Source organism: Malus domestica, chromosome 08, assembly GCF_042453785.1.
Source record: "Malus domestica chromosome 08, GDT2T_hap1".
NCBI lineage: Eukaryota > Viridiplantae > Streptophyta > Magnoliopsida > Rosales > Rosaceae > Malus > Malus domestica.
In genome coordinates, this window is record NC_091668.1 from 3,184,272 (window position 1) to 3,203,373 (window position 19,102).

The window sequence follows — 19,102 nt, forward strand, 5'->3', positions numbered from 1 at the left end:
TAAAATTGGGTTTAGTGGCCCTTTTACAAACCTACCAACCAAAAATATTCGTCTCGAAATGCCCTCTTTGATGAAAATACCCTTGTTACCGACGCAATATTGGTAGATTATTGACTCAATCTTGAGGTATTTTCGTCATAGAGGACAAGTAGAGATTGCATTCTGCAAGAAGGGCTAATTTTGGTTGGTGTATTTGGAAAATCATTATTTTTTATCTACTGTGCATAATTTTCACAAAATTACTGTGGTGAAGTCTTTCCTATGTGGTATGGTAATTTTTTTCAAAGCTTCACCTATATGTGATGTTAAAATACCTCTAATATTAAAAAAAAAAAACCTCCCACTCCCCCCACGTTCTCTCTTTACCTCTCTCTCCTTATTTTCTAAAAAAATATGTTCATACACACAAAGTATGTAGACAAATACTAGTTTATATAATGTGAACCTTATTTTTAGTCGGTCCACATTTTGGACTACTATTTTTTCTAACGTGTCCCCATCTTTTATAAAACTTGCTAATATATTTTCTCCATGAAAGATTATGACTTAACAAAGACTTCTCTTACAAGTGAAGATAAATACCATTATACCAAGATAAATACCATTAAACCATAATACTAACTGCGAAACCATTTCAATTATAAAATTTCAACAATAAAAAGTGCTACATTAAAAATAAATGAATAAAGTATCAATAGTGAGGACGCTGAATTATTTAGGGACAAGGATTGTCTGCCCTCCACTTTCGGTGCCCTTCCGTGCCCTCTTGTTTATGTGGTCATGGATAAATCACGTCAATATTTTATATTACTATTTATTTTTGTTTTATTACATCTATACAAAATAATATAAAATATTAACGTGACTTAACCGTAACACGTAAAACAGAAGATCACGGAAGAACAAGTGAACTGGAGGGCAGACAATCCTTGTCCATTATTTAGACATGCACGAAGTCAACTAAAAAGCTACGTCCTGCTGCGTCGTTTTCTTCCTCTCTATTTCAGCAACAAACGAAGAAAAAAAAAAAAGAAAAAACAAGCGATTAGAGAGAGAGAATCAGAGCGAGAGAGTGGAAATTCCATCGCTGTGAGGACCGTACGCGTAAGGCTGGGAATGGATGAAGAAGAAGGAAGAGACTGCATTGATTTTTCGATGAAGATTGGTCCGAATCCGTGAGATTCACGCAAATCCAATCCCTCAGATCGATTTGCTCTGCATTGATTTCTCTTCTCTCTTTCTCTGCTCGTTTCCTAGTCGATTTTTTTGGAATAAACAAATGAACGGCGGCGGAGAGGGCCTCGCGGCTCTGGCGACGTCAGGGGTGGCCGTATCGCCTCTCGAGTGGAAGTTTTCGAAGGTCTTCGGAGAAAGGACCGCCGGCGAAGAAGTTCAGGAAGGTAAGAGTAATACTATTCACCTGATTTTCGTTTCGTTTCGTATTGTTAGGGATTCACTATTGCTTTCGTTCTCATTACGTTTAATACTATTAATTTAATGTTAAATACATTTAGCGGATGATTTGTTGCAGAAATTGTGTATTGAATGATGAGAATCGTGAGGCGCGAAAGAAATTTAATCGAAAAAGTTTGGTCTTTTGATGACCGAAGCATTTGAGCTGAATACTTAAGTTATTGGCTGGTGGTTTTGTGGCTATTATTGATGAAGCTATACATTTGGAGGTTGTCTATTTGTGTAGCTGTTAGTTTTTATTTTTCTTTTAATTATATTCACTACATTTTGGGCTCGTTGGAAGTGCTTTTAAAATGATTGAAAGCACTTTTAGAGAAAATGTGTTTGGGTTCCAAAAGCACTTGAAGCGCTTTCTGTAAGAAGCACTAGTTATGTACATTGTTCAGAAAGCTAAGTGTTTTTCAATGATTTACTTCCATTTTCACTCAGGGTTGGTTCTAAAAACATTTTCATCAAAAACTATTTCAGTCATTTTAAAAGCACTTTCAAACGAGTTATGATGTTGATTAGTATAGGGATTCATTTTCGAACATATTGTTGCGATCGATACATGTAGAGCTATATTTTTAAACTTAAAAGGCCCTAGATTTGAGAAATAAGTGAACTTGTTAATCAAGTGTGAAGAACGCGTCATTTGCGATCAATAGCTATACGTATATACTCGCTTTTGAATTTCTGAAAAAGATACTTTATAGAGTGTTTGAGGGCATTGAAGTGCTTTGGTGCAGAATTACTTAGGTTTGCTTACTTGCTGGTTGTTTTTGCAGTTGATATAATATCCGCTATTGAATTTGATAGAACGGGGGACCACCTTGCCACTGGAGATCGTGGAGGCCGGGTGGTTTTATTTGAAAGAACTGATATAAAGGATGTAAGTTAATACATTTTTCTTTTGAGGGGTTTGGGGCATGGATGTGCATTTTCCTTGTACTTAATATGCCGTTATATTTGTTACACTGGTGTGATTTAGTTGTACTTTGATGGTATAAACTTAAATAATTAGCATGGTGGACACCGGAGAGATCTGGAGAGGATGGATTATTCAATCAGTGGGCATCCTGAGTTCCGCTATAAAACTGAATTCCAGAGTCATAAAATCGAGGTATGACTTTCTTTGTGCTTAACGAGGACAATATAAATAGGCTTATGGAGAATTCCTCTTTGCTGGAATCTGGATTTGACTAACTTGCATCCTAACTTGCATCTTGGTTTTTCCTGAACTCAGTTTGATTATCTTAAGAGCTTGGAAATTGAGGAAAAAATCAACAAGATCAGATGGTGTCAAACAGCTAACGGTGCACTGTGTCTCCTCTCCACTAGTAGCAAAACCATCAAATACTGGAAGGTAGCACCAACCTTTTGAACTCGTATGTGGTTAGATTATTATATAAAAGATGATTTCTCTCGATATCACATCTTCCAGAGTAATTTTAGCGACATTAGTTGCATTGCCCTTTCCATTTATATATTGTTCGGAACAAAGATGGCGATTACTTCAGCCATTTCATTTTACACATTATTCTTGGAACAAAGATGGTGATTACTCTAGCCATTTCATTTTATACATTATTCTTGGGATGACCACAAAGTTTTGCAACACCTCCAATTTTTTTCCCTTTCTTATCAATCTTCTTCTTTTGCAATTCTCCTTGGTTAGCCGCTCTTTTTTTTCCCTTCCTAGTAGCTTTCCTTAGATCCTGCATAGTCTCACTTTCTTCCTCGTCATCTAAATCAATTTGTCCTACGGATTCCTCTCTTGTCTCCGGTGGTAGTACTCCAGATGAAGATGCCCAGACATGTTCACCGGTAGCAACTGTGTTCGAAAACATCCTATCTAACTTTTCCTCCATCTCAGGTCTAATGCCCTTTTTTGGCAATTTTCCATATTCTTTGTTTATCTACAAGTAAAGAAAGAATATGGTTAATACATATTGCATGATATCATAATACATATTAAAAGATAAATACACAAACCTGAATTTTATTATTCCACCACTCCTCAGAGGCATCAACGGTACCCTTGCTCGAATTCCACCCTAGGCCAGTGTCTTTACAAACTAGCTCTTTCCACAACTTCCACTCTTTTTAAGTGCATCCCACTTATTTTTCAGTTGCTTTCTTTCATAATCATGCCCTGTCTCTGCCTTGAAGTTAGCTCTAATATTTGCATATCCATCTTTGTCAAAGTGAGTGCCCGGACGATGTCCAGCCTCAACCTCCTTGATGCATACATCACAAAATATAGATATATTGTGGGCATTCCATGTAGCTGTAGGATTTGACAAAGATGCCCCCTTCTCTGCCATCGATACCAACCAGTGATTTATATATATATATATATATATATATATATATATATATATTAAAACAAGAACAAATAATATTGTAATGTAACCAAGCAGAAAACAGGTAGTAAACCTAACATAAGCAGAAGCAACTCGCAATCATATATGTGTGTGTGTGTGTGTTGGAGGTTTTCAATGATAATCATGATTCAGCCATTCCCTTTGATATACCAAATAAACGTACAATGCATCTAGCATATGCATGAAAAAGAATATAGATGCAGGGAATTCGTAGTTGTTGCTCACGGTCACAATTGCCATTGGATAACCCATGTGAAAAAACAAACCCACATTGCAGGAAACAGGTAATACTCGTGATTACCAGCAAGCAGAAACAAATAATGACTTTGCTAACGCTGCCTGCTATAAAATCAAAGGCATGCCCCCACAAAACTTAAAGAGTAATTGTCAGCTGCTACCGGCAACTATATATATGCAATCAGCTAAACTAACAATGGAATGAAGAGAGAGAGAGAGAAGAGGGCGTGCGAAGTGTTTTGAGGAATCAGGAGAAAGGAGAAAGGAGAAAGGAGGGGGCAGTATTGGCAAATTGGAAAAATTCATTAACAAAGTACTGTAGCTCCGTGTTTTGTTTAATAAGCCGCTTCTTGAAGCTGCTTTTTGCAGCTTCCACTTTTTGGCTTTTTTTCATCTGAAACTTTGAAATAAAGCTGTTTTGGGATGTTTACCAAACACCAAAAACTCTCCCAACTTTTTTTCATACCAGCTTTATTAAAAATCACCTCAACCCCGAACTGGGGCTAAATCTTTGGAAAATGTTGCAGTTGCTAGTTCCATGTCAGCAATCTCAAAACCGTATCTTGCAAATGCGTATCTTGCAAATGGAGCATGTAAAGACAGACCCGTCAGTTCTCCAAGCAATGACACTTCATTTCCATCTCTGCACTTGCCAGTGGTAGTTGTACACTATTTGATTTGTTTATTTTGTGACAGCATATGGTTTTGCCTTATGATATTTCGAAAATTTTCCAGAGTCAATTGTGCTTTACTTTCTTGTTGAATGACATCCTATTATTTAGCTCTAACACTTGACCATTTGTGGCATCCAGGTGGCCGGTCAAGAGACGAGCCTTGTGGCTAGATGTCGAAGACTCTATGCCAATGCTCATGACTATCATATTAATTCGATTTCAAATAACAGGTACATCTTTTTTTTTCAATGGAATATGCCTTCACCTTTTCATCTATTTTTAATCTTGTTGTGTATGTTCAGTGTTTGCCTTGATGCTTGTGCTCCTATTTGAAAATTCTATTATTTTATTACCTTATCATGGAGGAGCCAATTGTGTAGTTGTCGGACTTCCCCCACCCCCAAAAGAAAAAAAAAAACCAGTTTCTGTAGCACACGGTGACACTAAAGAACAATTTATGTCACTAGATGAAAAAGATTTATCTTCCATGTCGAGTCTTGCTAATATGTATTATGCAGTATATTCTTTGGTATTATTGCATGGATATAATCTAACAAGGTCTCCATCTTCTGGTCACTAATAATGTAGCTATCTTTTGGTTTTGCAGCGGTGGTGAAACTTTTTTATCAGCTGATGACCTTCGAATTAATCTTTGGAACCTAGAGATTAGCAATCAAAGTTTTAATATTGTTGACATGAAGCCGGGAAACATGGAGGATCTAACTGGTAGAACCCACAACACTATGATGACAATTGCTTACTTTCCTAGCTTTTAACTATCATTTGAAGAGAAATGGCAGTGGACCTAACCTTGACCCAATTATTTGGGCCTGCTACAAGGCTCCTGGTCTTCCATTCAGTCATATTCTGGACAATGTTTCATTAAATGGCATGCTATTATGTCTTTCTTAGATTTCATCTGTTTCTATTTACTTTGATCTCCCTTTTCATTAGGTTTGGATGGCTGAAATGTTCTGGCCATGTAGTAAACTTGAATTATGCCTTATTTATATGCTTTGTTTGTCAAACAGCTCCACATGTGTAATTATTTATCTTTACATACTTGAAATTTATGTGCAGAGGTGATAACATCCGCAGAATTTCACCCTACTCATTGTAACATGTTGGCATACAGTAGCTCAATAGGCTCAATTCGTCTTATCGATCTGCGGCAGTCAGCTTTATGTGACACTCATAGCAAATTGTGAGTCATCTTTCATTCTTCCTTCCTTCCATTCTTGGACTCATCAAAGATGATTTAGTATTATAATAAAATAAATGTATGAGAAATCTTTCTGACACTTTTGCTGTCTTTAATTTTCTTGGTTTGTTTTGAATCGTAATTTTGATTTGTAACGGTGCAGGTTTGAAGAACAAGAAGCGCCCGGCTCAAGATCTTTTTTCACTGAAATAGTAGCATCAATTTCAGATATGAAGTTTGCTAAGAATGGAAGGCATATACTAAGTCGGGATTACATGACTCTTAAGGTTCATATATTCATACTCTTATAATAAGATGGTTCATACTTCCAATATTTAGAAACTTCAGTATCATTTGTCCTAGAAACAAAGTTGCAAGTAACAAACACTTAAAAACCTTATTTTCCCTCCCTCCCTCCCTTCCTTCCAGTGGATTGGTGACACGGGCAATGCCCTCTATGGGTGCCACCCCTCAACATCTCACTGTTTCTGCCGTCCCTCCTTCCCTTCCTTTCAGTGGATTGGTGACATGAGTGATGCCCTCTATGGGTGCCACCCCTCAATATCTCACTGTTTCTGTTGATTCCTCAGCTAAAATATTCCTTCCTTCCATTGGATTGGTGACATGGCCAATGTCCTCTATGGGTGCCCTCAATATCTCACTGTTTGTGCCATCCCTCTTTCCCTGCCTTCCTTACAGTGGATTGGTGACGTGGGCAATGCCCTCTATGGGTGCAGCCCCCAATATCTCACTGTTTCTGTTGCTTCCTCAGCTAAAATATGCTAATGTTGTTACTGTGATGTTTAGAGTTAGTACTTGATATCATGATTTTCAATTTTGTGCTTGTGGTGAGTTTGGGCATTGCAACTACTTCTTGTCTTCAGATTTCTCTGATTCTTAACCCTGTCCGTTACAATTTTTGTTATCACCTTTTCTTTTTGGGGTTTCTCAGTTATGGGACATCAACATGGATTCTGGCCCAGTTGCCACTTTCCAGGTTCATGAACATCTAAGACCAAAGGTAATATGTTCCTTCAAAAAGTTTGTTTGATCACATGTGATCTTAAAAGAAGACGAGACCAATTAAGTAATACCATACAATGCAACTTATTAAGTTCTTTACCTTTCTCAGCTCTGTGATTTATACGAAAATGATTCTATCTTCGATAAGTTTGAGTGCTGTCTAAGTGGAGATGGACACCGAGTGGCAACAGGTTCTTACAGGTTAGACTTACACCATACACATCCTTTGTTGCTTTTACACTTACACCCTGACCTAAGCAGTGTGGGGCTCAACGTATGAAGAAACACATTTCTGTGATTCCAGCAATCTGTTTCGAGTGTTTGGTTGTTCTGAAGGGAGCACAGAAGCAACAACATTGGAGGCCAGCAAAAACCCCCTGAGGTATCTTTTTTAAATTCTATATATGCTCGTCAGGCATGCTATTGTTGGGGCATAGTATCATTTTGGTCCAAGAAAAACTCTTGTTTATTTTCTTTTGTTCTCTTGGTCGACTGTGCTTATAATTTTTCTCATGAACTTCCAGGAGACAAGTTCAATCTTCGGGCAACCTTCGTCGTGTTATCAGGCGAGGTATGTTCTTCCATCATAACATAAAAGGTGCGGATAACTCTGGAGCTGATGCAAACGGAAATCCTTTTGACTTCACAACAAAGTTGCTACATCTTGCATGGCACCCTTCTGAGGATTTAATCGCCTGTGCTGCTTCAAGCAGCCTATACATGTATTATGCGTAAAAGTAGTACGGAAAGTTGCTTGTCTTGGCCGGCAAAGCTCTTCTGATTTCTATTGACAAAACGTTGCTTGCCTTCTTCTCCGGCTAGTGATGTTAAGATTTGTCGGCTTAATTCGTCTGGTTATCGGGTGTTTATTGTTTTAGGTAAATGTTTTTGGTGTAGGCAAACTGATCATCTCTATATTGTACGAGGTTCGGTCATAATATCGAAGCATATGGACTAGTTTTGGTGAATTAGGTGCTTCCTTCATTTAGTTTGTGCTGACATTAGTATATAGCCCTTGGGGGCTAGGAATTTGTAACAAACTTTTCTCTTGTTCCTAAACCACTATTTTATCAAGTATATGGTGAACTTTCCTCTTTTTGTTCATGTCTTCCAAACCCTTGTGAATTGGTTTGGAAAATTGGGTTTGGTGGCGCTTTTACAAACCCACCAACCAAAAATAGTCGTCTCGAAATGCCCTCTTTGATGAAAATACCCTCGTTACCGATGCAATAGTGGTAGATTATTGACTCAATCTTAAGGTATTTTCGTCATAGAGGACAAGTAGAGATTGCATTCTACAAGGGGGGCTAATTTTGGTTGGTGTATTTGGAAAAGGCTTGTAAGCCCAATTTCTCATTATTTTTTATCTACTGTGCATAATTTTCACAAAATTACTGTGGTGAAGTCTTTCCTATGTGGTATGGTAATTTTTGTTGTATCACGTGAGTAGCTCACTGTGAGAATTCGTCTCGTGCTACTTGTATTACATGAGTAGCACGATTTGTGAGAGATTTGTTTCGTGTAATAGATTCTACTTATTGTATTACGTGAGTAGCACGATCTGTGAGAGATTTGTATCATTGAGCATGCTTGCTTAAAGAAAAATTCAAGGGCCAATTACATTTAGACACGAGTTGTTTATGCCCACGTGTGGAGAAAAACTTGTGTGGGGTTTGACTTACTACTGGACTTTGCATAGTGGCACTACAATCCACTAAAAAATCGCCACGTGACAAGTCTTAAATATATATTTTTTTTTCCCATTCTTTTATATTTAGGATTCTCATAATTATATTTCTCACTAATTAATATACATCAATCTAATGGATATATTTTTTTTGTTTTCTTTCTTTTTAAAAAAAAATGGGATAACTGGTGGCAGGCCATGGTTATCCACTCCAAATATTCCCTCCAATTTATGTTGCAGGACTCTTTCACTTTCTTCTCTCTCCCACTTCTTTGTCTCTCCGACTATTTTCTCTCGCTGTTTTTCATAAAAAATTTTGTACCCTAAACAAAATCACTTTCTCCAACTTTTGTCATGGGAAGCAATCAAGAATCTTTAAGTTTTTTCGTTATTGATACAATACTTGATTTGATCAAGTGAACTTGACATGAATAACCTTTACATATAGGCGTATTAGGGTTAGCCTAATTTTTTATTTGTTTTCGTTAACATGTTTATCTAATATTAGGGCTCAAATGTTAATCAATGTTATGGTTAATATGTTGATACGAATTACCCACATATTTATACAATAATTTTTTCCGTTCTTTACTATGAGTATTTTATTAATGTGGTAGTCTTTTTTTATTTTATTTTATTTTCACTTGGTAGGTTGCTGCTAAGACAATGGAGTTTTAAGAAGATGTAAAAATTAAAATGGTGGTGAATCCTGACGCTGAAGCCTTTCAAGTACGCAATGCTTATGCTATGAGGAAAGGGTTCAGTCTTCGTAAAGAGCATATTCGAAGAGATAAAACAAATACTATTACACAATGATATTGTTTGGGAAGTTAAAGATGGCAGGCATGCAGAGGGAGGGAGGGGGGGGGGATGAACAAAATATAAGCCATTAAATTGATGCATATTAATTAGTGAAAAAAAATAATTACGTGAATTTTAAATATAAAAGAATGGGAAAAAAAAATTATATTTAAGACTTGCCACGTGGTAATTTTTTAGTGGATTGTAGTGTCACTCAGCAAAATCCAGTAACATGCCAAACCCCACACAAAATTTTCTCCCACGAGTGACCGGGTTGAAATGTGCGTTTACATTTGTGCTTCATTAGATTATTATTAATTTTTTAATTGTCATGATAAGTCACGATGAGCTTGGACAAATGATCTTATTTAGTAATTTTTAAAAATGATTTAGAAGTACGATATATGGGAATATAATCATTAATTATTTGCATATAAAGCCGATTATGATACTCAATTCAATAGTTTTAATGAAATTGTGAAATAACTTATATAGAACGAGTTTATTCTTACGTAACATTCTAATTTAATAATGCAGTCATTTAGAATTACAGTCTAGTGGTATTTTTATTTATTAGTAAGTGAGAGGTGAGAGATGAGAGATTTTAGGTTTGAATCTTGTCAAATACGAATTTGAACCACATTATTGCTTGTCTTTGTGAGATTTAACCCACTCGCTCACCCCTAGAGTACATAATATTGTTTATTCAAAAGAAAAAGGAATAATGCAATGACGTGTAGAGATAAAATTACACGCAACAGTATATCATTAGATCGAGATGTTAAAATGTGGCATAGTTCGTTGTTCACATTGTAAACACGGAAATTTCTGAAACAAACGAGACAAGAACACGTGTACAAAATAATATTTTGTATTAATGATTTTGGGGTTACAATCTCTCTCAAATTTGATCATCTGATTCGATCTCCGTAAGATGTTGATTTGTGGATGTGTGATTGATCCAAGGGCCATCGAGGCTTGATCTTGGATGAATGTTTGAAAGTTTCTTCAAGGGCCATTGGGGTTTGATCTTGAAGGTCGAGGGAACGGATCTTCAAGGAGCTTTTGGGCTTGATCTTGAAGAACAGTTGTGCGGGTTTCTTCAAGGGCTTTTGGGCTTGATCTTGTGAAAAATGGGTTAGAGGATTTGTTAATGTTGTTGATCCAAAGGGCCGTTGGGGCTTGATCTTAGGATGAATGGATGATGAACGATGAACACTTTATTCAAGGGCCGTCGGGACTTGATCTTGAATTGGTGAAAGTTCTTCAAGGGCCATCGGGGCTTGATCTTGATGGAGGATTTGATGAAGAATGAAGAGAGCTTTTTTGATCCTTCGGGATTTGCTTGGGCGCTTTAGAGTTTCAAAGCTTCAAGGTTTTGGTGTTATGTGAATTGGTTATGAATTGGTGTCCTAAAATGAATGAAATGGCCTTGTATTTATACAAATTTTCAAGGCCTAATTTTGAATATAATATTCAGATGAAATAAATCATTTCTGCCAGGTGTTGACACGTGTCCTTATTTGATGACTTTTTCGATTTATTTTGATTTTTTGTTTAGTCACACGCTACGTGTAAAATTTATGTGACATGTGAGCGTTGAAATTGTAATTACTGGTCAACATTTATTTCACCAAAATTTCGATTTCTACACACATATCCCTGACTAGTCAAATACTCACTCAGACAGTTATACCACATTCTTCTGGATTGTTTCAAACCGTAGTGAATGCCTTAGCCAAATTGAGAGCTTGTTCTGGGGTTTGGAAATATTTGAATCAGTCAATGTAAGTCATTTGGGAACTTTCATATAGATTACTATATCAAGATCCCCATAAAGATACGCGGTTACTACATCCATTAGCTGCATATCCATTTTTTGGAAACTACCAAACTGATAAGGTAACGAAAAGTAATCACATCTATAATGGGTGAATAAGTTCCGTCATAGTCAATCCCGGGGTGTTGTGAGAAGCCTTGTGCAACAAGACGAGCTTTGTAATGCACAATTTCGCTTTTCTCATTACGTTTTCGAATGAAAACCCACTTGTAGTCAACGGGCTTCATATGTGGAGGAGTAGGAGGTACATGCCCAAACACCTTACGTTTCGTAAGCGAATCGAGTTTAACTTGGATTGCTTGTTTCCAGTTTGACAAATCAGTTCTACGTTGACATTCATCAATGGAACGCGGTTCAATATCATCGCTCAACATGATCTCAGTAGTTACTACAAATGTTAATGCATCGTCGACAATCATCTCATTTCTACGCCACACATCATCTAAGCTAGCATAATAGACTGAAATCTCACGATTCTCAGGAGGATGATTTGTTTCTTCAAGGTCGCTTCCATAATCTAGAATTTCCTCATGAGTTGGGTAGAATGAGTAAGCGATAGTTGGATTCACGATAGGCTCTTCAGAACCTTATACCGTGGATTTCCTCTTCCGGATGTGTGAATCCTTTGAACCAAGGAGTCTGCCATACTTTTGTGTAGGGGCAGATGATTGGCTAGCAACTAATGTACGTGGATCACCAAGATTGGCATCCCGGGCCTCAAGGAAGGAAGTTCATCGTACATTTGGTACATCCATCTTTGCAGGCGTATTCGCAGCTGGAATATGTGATCTTGTCATGCGCGCTAGATAGGTGAAAGCATATGGCATGCTTTGAGCTATGCTCCGAAGATTTAATATGCAATGCACTTCAGTTTCAAACTGAGTAGTACGAGGATCTAAATGAGACAAAGTGGGGATCGTTCACGATAATTCGCATCATTCTTTAGGAATGTTGACGTTCTTATCTCCTTCTAATGACAAGAAAACTGTCTCATAGAAGTGACAATCCGTAAAACAAGCAGTAAACAAATCACCTTTCAAAGGTTCTAAGTAACGAATAATCGAAGGAGAATAATATCCAACATAGATTCCCATCATTTGTTGAGGCCCCATTTTTGTACGTAAAGGTGGCGAGATCGACATATATATCGCACAACTAAAAACGCGCAGATGCGATATATCAGGTTTGTATCTGGTAACCAACTGAAGGGCACTAAATGGTTGTGTTACAACAGGCCTCAGGCGGACCAACATTGCTGTGTGCAATCTTGCATGGCCCCAAGCAATGATCGGGAGCTGGGTACGTATGACCAACAATAGAGCAATCATTTATAAGTGCTTAATGAAAGCCTCTGCCAGGTCGTTCTGGGTGTAAACATGGGGTACAAGATGTTCAACATCAACCCTAACCTACATGTAATAGTCATCAAAAGTTTTAAATGTGAAATTTTCAGCATTATCCAATCGAATAGATTTGATCGGATAATCAGGGTGGTAAGCCCCGAGCTTGATAACCTGAGCCAACAGTTTGGAGAATGCAGCATTCCTTGTGGACAACAAGCACACGTGTGACCAACATGTGGAAGCGTCAACTAAAACCATAAAGTATCTAAATGGTCCGCATGGAGGGTGAATCGTTCCACAAATGTCCCCTGAATTCGTTGTAGAAAAATGGGAGGATTCGAACAAATCTTGTCCTAAGAAGGCTTAGTAATAAGTTTTCCCATAGAACATGTTTGACATGCGATTCCTTTGATTGAACCTAAGCTTCGGGTTAGTGGATGCCCGTGTGATGATTTGGGGATACGGCGCATCATTATTTGTCCAGGATATCCCAAATAATCATGCCAAAGTGTAATTTCGTGCGCGGTCCCAATAGTAGGGCCTGCCATATAGTGGAATTCTATGGGACGTATGGTCGTAGTATACAGACCACTCGGGATACGCTCCATCTTCTCTAGAATACGCTTCTGGCCATATTCGTAGGAAGTTATGCATAGAAATTCAACTCTGTTTTCTATGTGGGTTTCAACGAGGTAATTGTTATCTCTAATGTCCTTGAAATTTAACGTTATTCCGGAATGTGGAGAATAGAGTGCCTCAACAATAGTCAAGATTGTACCATTGGACAAGATTATATGTGCCTTACCGTATCTTTCAATCATGTTGGATGAGCCTGAGAGGGTTGTCAGAGGTGCATTCTTAGGTATGAAAGTGAAATAGATGCGTTCACGCAAAACTGTGCGTGTGGTTGCACTATCTGCCAGACAACTAATTTCCCCACTAGTCATACCTAGAATGAAAAATTAATTTGAATTGATCACATGCATAAAAGTTCTAAAAAAACAAATATGAATTCAAAATAATTTTATTTATTCAAGGATGGTAATTCAAAAACAAATCACCAACAAATAATCCAAACATAAAGGAAAATTGTTCAAAAATCAACCAACAAACAAATTAGGGGGTTCGGCCACTAGGTGGAATTCGGTCCCAATGTCTTATTTCAACTAAAAAATAAATTTATGTCTAAGATTCTAATCTTCCATAGGGGTGGTATCCTCTTGAAAGTTAGAAACCTCCATCTTTGTAGTCTCCAGTTCGTCCACTTGCTTGAAGTTTGATTCAAACTTCTTACAACGAGAATGATATTCATCTATAACATTCTTGGGAGCGAGGCAAACACGGGACCAATGGTCCTTTGAACCACAGTGATAACACATATTCGCATCCATGGTTTCAGGTGCTTTGCCCTTATTCTTGAAGTTCGGGGCCTTGGGAGTGAAGTTTGAGCACTTCACTTTGTTTCTTCCCTTAGATGGGCCTTGACTCTGTTGACCTTGGTGGGATAACTTCTGGCCGCCCTTACCAAGCCTCTTTTGGAATTTTGGGCATTGGTTTGTGCTTCAGGCACATCAGTCGCCCTAGGTCTAGCTTGATGATTCTTCATCAACAACTGATTCTGCTTTTCAGCGAGAAGTAAAACAGAAATTAAATCCGAGAACTTAGTGAATTTCTGACCTCTATATTGTTGCTGCAGGACAACATTAGAAGTAGAGAAGGTCGAATAGGTCTTCTCCAGGGGATCCTCTTCGGTCAAAGTTTCATTGCAAAACTTGAGAAGTGATTGGATTCGACAAACTTCAGAATTATATTCATTCACGGACTTAAAGTCTTGGAAGCGCAAATGCTGCCAATATTGTCTTACTTCAGGCAAAAATATGTCATTTTGGTGATCAAAGCGATCAGCCAAAGCGACCTATAGTGCATGTGGATCCTCCTCAGCAAGATATATCTTCAAATGAAGATCATAGCAGAGGCTTTTTCAACTTCGCCAATTGGGTTGTTCGTATTTTCTTCAATAGCAGAACACAAGTTTTTGGCTGTGAGGTGGAGCTTCACATCTTGGACCCACTTGAGGTAGTTCCTTCCAGAGACATCCAAAGCAGTGAAGTCAAGTTTGTTTAAATTTGACATGTTCTTAGCACAAAATAGATGGACAAGATGTGGTTAGTGTAATGGAGAAAAAAAAAATCAATCCATTCACATAGGAGTAGAACATACATGTTCTAATAGACATGTATTGCTTTATTTTTGGATGAAAAACTTCGGAGTTTCATGGGTGATGTTTTTAAATGAAAACTTTAGGTTTTCAAACAAGGCATGTTTATAAGAAACTTCAGGTTTCAAATAATTATGAACTTCAGGTTTATATATGACACTCCCCGATCCGGAATGTCCACTAGGACCCTGAATCGAGCTGTGCTGGCCGCCACCTGGAAGGTGACGAAGCCATAAAGTGGTGATAAGGAAAAATGCGAATAATTTTAAACCTAAAGGTGCCTAATAACAGAGTGCACTGTGCGTGGGTATGAACCCAAATCACATGTGATGTCAGAGCATAGTCAAGTACAGCAATATAGGTAGAAACCGTACCCACAAAAGTAGCCACCTTAACAGGGACATGCCACGAATCCTCGTCGATAAAGAACTTTGCTACTAGAACCTGGAGGGGCGCAAAACAGAAAACGTGAGTGGGCAAAAATAAAGCTTTTCAAAACATCTCATTTATTCAACATTTATAACCCCTCTCTGAAAAACCTGTATACTTTCTCAGAAAATAATATATAATCGTATATAAACATATATATATCATCAAAAGCTCAAATCACAATCCTTCAACGCTTTTCAGAAAGAATATGTCATGCCATGCCATATGCCAAAATATAATATGAATGCATCAATATAAATCAGGTGAAATAACAAATCAACCGGAGACCCTATAGTGGTCCTGTACGGCTGATTCTATAACTCAATATCCCATCCAGCCGGAGTCACCAACTGTGACCTGTACGGCCCTGCTGGAGTCACCAACTGTGACATGTACGGCACTACACTGCACATAAGTCGGAACTACGTATAGTAGTCTGTACGACTAAGATGGTGAAATAATACGCTCTAGTGCTTCTCTCATCAATCATCTGCGCGCATAATCTAAGGTCACCCACCAGTCGGAACCTCTCTAATGGTCTGTACGACTGGCATGTCGGAACCACCTCTAGTGGTCTGTACGACATCCACCTACTTGGATCCAAGGCGAGCGTGCGGTGTGGTGAATAATATAAGCACTATCACCTAGGGTGCAGGTTATGAGCTTTCAATGCCATTCACATAAATAAATCGTCTGAATAATATAAAACTCACCTGTGCGTCCACAGCACCATTTCACATATATGCATCATATACCAAATCATATAATTCATATAATTTCTATGTATGGCATTTCAAAACTCATTTCATAACGCATTTCATTTAACTCGATTTCTGGGAAAATCAATAGTATATAGATATATATAGAAAACAAATGCCCACTCACCTGGGGTCCGCGCTACGACCTCCTAACATCAAAACCAAGGCGTCCCGAACGCTCGGCTCCTAAAACAGTTATCAAACCACGTCTCAGAACTCTTATCCATATAATATGAAATTCACATAACACATAGCCACAAGGGCATTCAAGAATAATGCGAGACCCTTTGATCAAAGGTCAACCGTCGACTAAGTTCGACGGTAGGGTCGTAACCCCACATAACTCAATCTGAAAGATCCACAACTTAGATTTCCGATCCGTCACTCCCCAACATACACATTAAGCTTCTAGAACAATATACTAAAATTTCGTTACGATCCGACGGTTGGATATCCGCCAATTTCCAAGACTAAGTGGCGGTTAACCTTTTATTTTATGAACTTACAAATCCAATTCGGGAAGATCCATCCATCGAATTCCCGATCCGTAAGTTCCCAAATTCTTCAAATATTATGTACTACTACATATCAAAGTTTAATGAAGATCCGACGGTTGGATCTTCGATTCACCTTTTTGGCCTAACCATGAATCGTATCGAATTTAAGTCCAAATGATCAACCAACGACAAACCATTATCAAAACTGAATTCAGGATATCAAACATAGCCTAAAAATAACATTGACGGTCCACTGGCCATGCGCCGCCGCACGCACCGCCGTGGGTGGCGGTCGGTCGCCCCGGCTCGCCGGAAAATTCAACTATTTCCAAAAATTACCAAAATTTACAGAAATGAAGATATCAATGAGTAGAGAAACTTTCATACATGTGGCCAAGGCCAATTCGGTCGGCAAGGTCTCTAATTTCAACAAAACCCGTCGGAAACCCTAGGTTTTGGGTGTGCTCAATCCGTCCTCAAATCAACTTCGCCATCCCAACCATTGCTTGGGCTTTGTTCTAGGCCTCAAGAGGATGCCATGGGTGGTGGCAATTGAAAGAAATTGCTTCGGGATTGGGTGATTCGAAGCTAAGACCGCCGCACCTTTCCTCGCGGGTTCCTCCATTTTCAAGACCAAATCTCTCCAAATTTGAGATGGAATGGATAGAGGGAAGGTCGTGGAGAAGTTCCTAAGTAATTTCTTGCAGCAATTCGACACGGAAAATGGGTGAAAATCGTTGAAATTGCACACGAGTGCCGACCGGGTTGAACACGGGTTGCGGGTTCCCTCAACCCGTTTCTCCTCCGTTCCTCCGCTTCCCTGTTCCGATTGATCAATCTCTCTCTCTCTCTCCTCCCAATTCGGCCAGCTCCCTCCTTTCTCTCCCGTAGCTACTGCATCTCTCCCTCTGGTTGGGCAGCTTGCCCAACCTCTTCTTCTTCCTCTTCTTTTTCCTTCTTTCCTTTCCATCCGCACCATCCATTTCTTCTTCTTTAAATCTAGGCCATCCAAATAGCAAACCAGATTTTATAAAGGAAGAATCCATATTTTCTGAAATTAATAAATTGATCAAATTTCAAACTTTAATAACTTATTCGCTATAGCTCCAAATCACGAACCGCTTACGCCCACGCGTCCGTAGTGACGAGTACTACAAGAATATGCCAAAAAATCAAGTCTTACGTGTCATGACAAGCGATTAACACAAATCAAGACATATGCCTCAAAGGGCCTTTTCGAAATTCCACGTAATACAATTATAAAAATCATAATTTTTTGGGACGGGCTGTCACAATATATTCCTGCAGGCAAACACAAATATATACACAAAAATATGCAACAAGAATATGCAAAAAGTTATGTCTTTTAGGTCAATAATTATAATTGAATTCAATTATTTGGACTTCGGGCCAAATTAAAGAATGGGTGAAAAAATATAAAAACCATTGGCCCTAAAAAAATTAGGCGAATAAAGCTCGGGGCCCAAAAGAAAAACTACTTCCACGGGTGGTTTAAGAAAAATGGTGCCGTGCATCCTAGGCCTTAGGGTGGGCTGCAGGCCCACAGGGAGAAGAAAATGGGTCGGGCCGTTGAAAGTGAACCCTTAAAAAATTGCACACGATTTTTTTTTTCACGGATTAGAGGAAACCAATCGGGCCGAGAGAAGGGTTTGCAACGGGCTTTGGCTTACAAACCCAAAATCAAGTTTTGGTTTTAGATTGGTCCGTGAAGAACCAAAGCCCAAAGGGCTATGTTGTTAGACCAAAAGAACAACCTAACGCGTGCTGGGTGTGCTTTGCCGGGGAAGAATGTCAGATTTAGTTGACGGCATTTCCAAGTCGGGGCAAGCCATGGTTCGTCGGAGAACCAAGTGTTTGTCAATGGAGATGAAATCTCAACGTCGAGGGAGAGAGAACCGAATGAATTCAATTGAATTCGAGAAAAAAAAGTATGAAATTCTTCTGGAATTTCGAGAAATCGTTATGAAAAACGATGGGTGTTGTCCAATTTTCACGATTGCCAGTCATGTTTCATAAAAAACCGACATGGGAGACCTGGGCTTCAAGCCGTGGGTCGGGACGGTGGTGCATCAAGTGCACCCGACCGGTGTTCAATATTGGGCTGGGTTTGCATGGTGTGGCCTATCGCCATGGATGGGATAGTGCAGGGCACGAGTTCGAAAGAACCCTAGGTTTCCCGATTTGGATTTTTTTTTTCAATTCAATTCATATATAATTCAATTTGATGCATATGCAATTCAATAATTTGATGCATGTAAATATATTTGATACAATTCATGGCAAAATATCAAATTCACATAATTTAATAATTATGAATATAATGCATACACAATTTATGTAGAATCTAAAATTCGAAAAACGTAAACTTGGGTCATGCATTATGGTAAATGTTTATGCTATCAGGGCTGCAAAAATATTGAGATAAAAACCGTTGTTTTGAAAGAACCTGATTGCGTGATGATATGGATGAATTGGTTTGATGCAGAAAAATTCTTCAACGTCAGATTCCTAAGCATAGCGGTAGGAGCGTGCTG

The 19,102-nt window shown here is 38.5% G+C and overlaps 1 protein-coding gene across 1 annotated transcript; it reads left to right on the forward strand.

The window, feature by feature from the left end:
- The first annotated feature begins 967 nt into the window (after positions 1 to 967).
- Positions 968 to 8,072, forward strand: LOC103420991 (serine/threonine protein phosphatase 2A 55 kDa regulatory subunit B beta isoform-like). The gene is made up of 12 exons (XM_029106696.2): positions 968 to 1,400; positions 2,241 to 2,344; positions 2,477 to 2,575; positions 2,699 to 2,818; positions 4,889 to 4,980; positions 5,358 to 5,476; positions 5,831 to 5,954; positions 6,115 to 6,238; positions 6,904 to 6,972; positions 7,084 to 7,175; positions 7,279 to 7,356; positions 7,499 to 8,072. The coding sequence occupies exons 1-12, from the start codon at positions 1,280 to 1,282 to the stop codon at positions 7,707 to 7,709; spliced, it is 1,353 nt and encodes a 450-aa protein (XP_028962529.2). The 5' UTR covers positions 968 to 1,279; the 3' UTR covers positions 7,710 to 8,072.
- Positions 8,073 to 19,102: the final 11,030 nt, after the last annotated feature.

Bases quoted from the DNA above. Each gene is read 5' to 3' on its own strand.
- LOC103420991 (XM_029106696.2), top strand. From the start codon at position 1,280: ATGAACGGCGGCGGAGAGGGCCTCGCGGCTCTGGCGACGTCAGGGGTG. The intron at 1,401-2,240 runs GTAAGAGTAATA...TTGTTTTTGCAG, and splicing joins CGGCGAAGAAGTTCAGGAAG to TTGATATAATATCCGCTATT. The intron at 6,973-7,083 runs GTAATATGTTCC...TACCTTTCTCAG, and splicing joins ATGAACATCTAAGACCAAAG to CTCTGTGATTTATACGAAAA.